General features: G+C 47.7%; 1 protein-coding gene across 1 annotated transcript in view; it reads right to left on the reverse strand.

Annotated features, from left to right (window-relative positions):
* LOC143474251 (RNA-binding motif, single-stranded-interacting protein 3-like) overlaps window positions 1-5,382 on the reverse strand; it is a 13,601-nt gene extending 8,219 nt beyond the window's left edge. Inside the window, exons 1-2 of the mRNA XM_076971655.1 lie at window positions 5,283-5,382; window positions 3,463-3,513 (exon numbers count right to left, since the gene is read on the reverse strand). Coding sequence (XP_076827770.1) covers window positions 3,463-3,495 — 33 coding nt within the window. The 5' untranslated portion in view covers window positions 3,496-3,513; window positions 5,283-5,382. The remainder of the gene's footprint in view (window positions 1-3,462; window positions 3,514-5,282) is intronic.
* Between the last annotated feature and the right edge of the window lie 832 nt (window positions 5,383-6,214).

A 6,214-nucleotide genomic window follows, 5' to 3' on the forward strand; every position in this document is an offset into this window, starting at 1 on the left:
ACACCGAGGGGAATTGGAGAAGTGGCCATCATCTGGACTTTTGAATATGGCGGTGCGACAGAATGTGACAGTGCATGTAGGCCCGACAAATGGCTAACAGGCTGGAATGATAACAAACACTTAAATGTCAAATTATTAGAGTCCACTCAGCACACGATGACTCATTTATTTATATTTTTTCTAATATGGCTGACACAGACTAAACCTACTAGGAACTGGGTTTGCAGGATCTCATTTATCTGTTAACCAATTCTCATCATTCAGTATTAGTGCTAGTACAAACATCCGCCTCTACACACACACACACACACACACACACACACACACTGCTGCCATCAGCAGAGACGTGCCTGTATGCGAGGTAGCGAGGCACAGTGAGGGTCTACGCCTCTTCCGCCCGTCACCAGGGGCCGCGCCTAAACAGCTGGCCCCTCCCCCAACAACTGGCCCCTCCCCCAACAACTCCGATAATGAGGGGGGGGCGCCAGCCCGCTCTGAATAATTCACCACATTCCTTAACAGCCATATCAGGGAGACGTAGGCAGATGATTAAGAGCAGCATGAGTGTGTGTGTGTGTTGTGTGTGTGTGTGTGTGTGTGTGTGTGTGTGTGTGTGTGAGTGTGTGCGTGTGTGGTGTGTGTGTGTGTGTGTTGTGTGTGTGCATATGTGTGTTAATACATTTCCTATAGGGCTAGTACGGATCCTGAGCGACGCTGATGGAGCGTTTTATCCGAGCAGCGACACCGCCTCGCTCTCTCGCTCTCTCGCTCTCAAACGCTGCCTCTCACAGCTGGCAGACGAGTGCCTGAATCCGCCTGCAGAAACAGAAATACAATACGCTTCCCTGGGCTTGACCCTGCAACTCGGACTCCTTGATGTCAAAAAGATTTGTTGTTTTGGGTTCAGGGCCTGGATATATAAACTATGCTGAAAAGAGTCTCCTGTGACATCACAGGAAGGAGCCCAATGCCAAGAGGAAAGGGAAGTGGCTCTGTTGTCCCTCTGAGGCACCAGTACTGAAGAAAACAGACTTCAGCGAAGGAAGTTTCATATCAATCTTAAATGTCTGCCACACTGACAAAAATAATACTTCTACATGCACTCCACCCCACAGACTGTAGGGCTGTTGAGGGCGTTTTTTTAAAACATTTGATAATATGCATTAAGGATTATTTAAAAATACACTGAAACATGTAGATGTTAACACACACAAGCACATACAACATACAAACTATACTAACTGCCAAAGTATGTTCACCTTTTCAAACCCTTAAAACAAAGTGCATTCTGGGAATAGGCTGTGATGGTGGAGATAAAAGCACTAAATCTTTATTCAAACATTTGTTCCTCTGTCTCAGGGAATGACTGTGACTGGCAGAAACTCAGGGAAGTGTCTCATTCCTTTTCATCCCCACGCCGTTACCGTTCCACTCTAAGCGGCTTTGCAGTAATGCACTACGCTGGTGATTTGTTAATGTTCATCTCCTAAGAGGGATTTGGGGACGCTTCACATAAGAATTTTTCTCCAGGATAAGACACGGTAGTGCAAATGTGCATGTGTGTGTACATTTCAATGGAATATTTAATGTATACACATCATGCTTGTGCCCCGGTGTGCTATGTGAGCAGTGTGGTCCACATTCATGCACAGAAATGCTTGGTGATAATTGCACTATAACACAAGTTACAGGCACAACAGGCATAAACTCCGACACACACACACACACACACACACACACACACACACACACACACACACACATACATACTCACAGGCACACACACATACACGCACACACACTCACACACACACACATGCGCATACACACATGCGCATACATATACACACAGACAGACACACAGACACATGCACAAACACACACGTGCATACATACACACACACACACACTCGCACACACACGCACGCACGCATGCACGCACGCACGCAACGCACGCACAGCACACACACACACACACACACACACACACACACACACACAAACACACACACACACAGGTTCCATTGTCTGCTGATCTGCTTAAATCCTCATCTCCAGCTCCAGTCGCTATGGTCACGTGTCTCCAGAGTAACAAGGTTCCAAACGGAGAGATGCTCCCCTCTCACAATGCCTCTCTTTCTCGCACGTCTTTAATTGTCTGCCTTCTCTCCACACAAGAGAAGGGATGAAGCAGGTAGACGTCGTTTCTTTTACTGCCCTCTTTTCTTTCCAGGATTTTCAAATTGAGACCATCGCACAGATCATCACAGACTTGCACAGGAAGTTTCTTTTTGACTCTCTCCCCTGTGGCTCAGGTGTTATCTGACGAGCCGCCAAGTAATCAGACAAGTGGATTTTGTTACAAAACACATTTACAACCGCCAAAAACATCCAAGCCAAACACATTCCCAGAAAAAAACGTTAGAAGGAGACATTAGTTAGAAGGAGAGGTAGACAGACATTCATCTCTCTCTCTGTGCCTGTCTCTCTCTGCAGGTCTCTATCGCTTCCTCCTTCCCTCCCTCCTTCTCTCCCTCCCTTCTTCACCTCCATCACGTGTCCCTCCAGATCTCAGAGCCTAATGCTTTGGGTTTGATTCAGCAGCAGTTTGCAGGTCTCCAACACCCCAAGCAGCTGACTGCACACTTTTAAGTCTCGGCTAATGTGGTAAACAAAAGAGGTTCTGGTGGCCAGCTGGACGGGGCGGCTGGGTTCTGGCCCATCTCCTGGACCCAGCTCCAGACATGTGCTTGCCGTTACCTTTCTATTCAAATACTGGAAGAAAACTAAGGAGAGGTTGTTTGTGTGTGTGTGTGTGTGGTGCCGTGCGTGCGTTTGTGTGTGTGTGTGTGTGTGTGTGTGCATGCGTGTCTGCGTGCATGCGTGCATGTGTGGGGAATTTTCCAAGCCTCGGGTGGCAGGTGTCCTTCCTATGCCCTTATTGTCTAGGCAACCGAGAGAGAGAGAGAGAGAGAGAGAGAGAGAGAGAGAGAGGAGAGAGAGAGAGAGAGAGAGAGAGAGAGAGAGAGAGAGAGAGCGAGAGAGAGAGAGAGTGTGCAGGGTGATGAGGTGATATAAACAGTAGGCTCAGGCAAGGGCTCTGTGTTTCTGATCCAGGTTTCTGGAGCTGGAGAGCTAGCTGGCCAGACTGGCAAGGATGAGAGCAAGTCTTCATTCACAGCACTGCCCTCAAACTGAAAATCTGTCAGTACTTGCACTTATGGATGCAGCCACTAGAGGGCGGGATTTAGACTGAGCTTTGCCTCTTAGAACCACTACTTCACTATTACATGTTCACATTCTCTCACCTAGTCACACACATACGTTCACTGATAGACACACACCACACACAGCACATGCACACACAGTCGCAAACACATGTATATATAAACATACACACCCACACTCAAGACCCCCCCCCCATAACACCCCACACAAATATAGCAGACGGGCAGGACTTACAGTAGGTTGCATAACGTACTGTTGATGAGGCATCCAGGACGTACTCTGCACCTGTGGGCAGAAGAGCAGTTCCTCATTTCCACTTCTCACCCCCCACACACACACACACACACACACACACACACACACACACACACACACACACACACACACCAGCGGGGGCACCAGCCACAAATATCGCATGATAATTACGGCAGGAGCGGAGTGCCACAAGGAGCAATACTGTCCTCTAATTACAGCAGAGTGCCAGCAGTTTCATCATCAAAGCGCAGTCTGGCCCAAAACCTTCCCTTTCATCTGTCCTGCCCTGCTGCCTGCAAAAACGCTCCACACAAATGGGCCTTATTACTGCGTTTCTGCTCTAACAAATGCCTCTATTGTTTTCTCAAGCAACCTGCAGAGCAATATGAGCCGTGTGTGTGAGAACGCCCATACGAGCGCGGTTCAAACGTGTGTGTGTGTGTGTGTGTGTGTGTGTGTGAACGCCCCATATGAGCATGGTTCAAAAGTGTGTGTGTGTGTGTGTGTGTTTGAGAACACCCCATATGAGCGTAGTTCAAATGTGTGCATGTATTAAAGTAAACACCACTCAAAAGCATACAATGCTCACGTGTATGTGTGTGCGTGTTGTGTGTGTGTTAAAGTATACACTGCTCAGAAGTGTGGATGTTGAAGTACACTGGTCACACATGTGCGTGTTAAAGTGCACACTGCTCATTCTTACCCGCTGAGATGGAGTCTGTAAGAAATCTCTAGAGTGATCACCTGGCAGTAAATTCCTCCATGGTGTGTAAGCACACACCTCATGTCTCTCTAGCTCCTGAAAGATTCATGCCTTCTCTCTCTCCCTCCCTCTCTCACTCTCTCTCTCTCTAGCTGTCTCTTTCTCCCTCTGACTCTCTCATTCCCCTATTTAAACCTGTAAGGGATACAGTTGTCTCTTGTTCCATTCTTTCAAAGTTTAGGGAGAAATAGAGGTGGTGTAGCATTGATTATCCATCACATGGAGCTGCAGTAATTTCTCTGTGTTTACTGCAGTGTGATTCAATATTAATTCATGGAGACTCTGTGGGGTATTTGCATATAATATTGCAATATTCAATTAGGACATACTCTCTCCCTCTGTGAATTACAGTCCAACAATTAGTGCACATTGTGTATTAAGTAGGGGGCTCTCCTGGGGGTTACCTATTCCAAGTGGCATTTGTGTGGCTGTGGATATGTGTGTGTGTGTGTGTGTGTGTGTGTGTGTGTGTGTGTGTGTGTGTGTGTGTGTGTGTGTGTGTGTGTGTGTAGGAAGTAGGTTTGTCATAAAGACATGAGGAGGGATCTGAGGATTTATCTTCTTCCCAGCTCAGCTGTGTGCTGTTTTGTTTAACTTAAACCAAATCAATTAAGAATGCTCACTGATCACAGTCAATGTTTGCTCTCCCCTTTCTCTTCTCTCTTTTTTTCCCACCTCTCCTTCTCTCTCTCTCTCTCTCTCTCTCCCCCTCCTTTTCTCTCTCCCCCCTCCCTCTCTCTTTGTCCTAGGTGTTCAAGGCTGAATTGAGTGTTAATGTGTTAATATGCTTTTTTAACACAGCAAACAACAGACCAGATAGAAAAAAAAAAGTTCTGCCTACACTCGTTTTCTGTGTTTATTTTAACTGCGTGCTTGACATTAGAATATGTGGAGGTTTATGCCTGTGTGAGCGCGTGTGTATGTGCATGCATCTGAAGAGTGATGCGTGTGTGAGCTTGCGTGCATGTATCTGGAGAGTTATGCGTGTGTGAGCGTGTGTATGTGTATGTATCTGATTAAAAGCCCACGGCCTTACCTGATATGTGGAGACAGAGAGGCGGCAATGAATGGTGTGATTGATGTCTGAGCAATCATGCGGTTGGTGGAGATATATGGTGAGGAGTAGAACCTGAAGGTACACACAACACACACACACACACACACACAACACACAACACACACACACACACACACACACACACACACACACACATCGGATATACACACTACCTCTCAATCAAGTAATAGTCTGGTGATTTATAGCAGAAAAGCTTCAGGCTTTCAGTGGGAACACACCGGGCTTCTCGGACTGTCTTGGCAGAGCGCTCGTTCTGGTCTATGAGCACAAGAGTGAGCTTGCTTCACAGTCAGCTCCGAAATGCCGGCGCCTGCCTCTAGCTGGCTGTCGGTAGAAAACTGGGCTGTGCACTTATTTATCACGGGGAAGTTGGAGCAGACGTGTTTCATGGGTCCGAGCCATCGCGGGTACCGTATCGATCGGCGGGCCCCTATGCCCCCCACCCCCCCCCCCCAGATCCTGCCCCTCGCCACACAGGGCAGGTGCGCTGCATCACATTACACCCATGCAGCCAATCAGAGGGCTGCGGATGCAGAGGGGAGGGGCGGTGCTACTGTGGTGCGGGGCAGCTCTGTGTTTGGCTGTGCTTGGCATTAGCGGCTCTGGCCACAATTACAGCTCCATGTCCACGAGACCACATGGATCTTTAAGGCTTTAATGTGACTGCTGGACAGATTACATCACAGCTTCATCACAGCAGCGGGTCCACAAGCAAGAACAGGTGATAAGGAACAACGGCCCTCGTGATGATAAAGGACAGTAAAACGAACAAACATTCGATCATTTGGCAAACTGGACCACACAATCTGTACTGGTTTGCTCTTTGTGATGAGTTATCGAATCTCCCTCACTGTGTTGTGTGCACAAATATGTTTGGAAACATGTGTGTG

Source organism: Brachyhypopomus gauderio, chromosome 13, assembly GCF_052324685.1.
Source record: "Brachyhypopomus gauderio isolate BG-103 chromosome 13, BGAUD_0.2, whole genome shotgun sequence".
Lineage (NCBI taxonomy): Eukaryota > Metazoa > Chordata > Actinopteri > Gymnotiformes > Hypopomidae > Brachyhypopomus > Brachyhypopomus gauderio.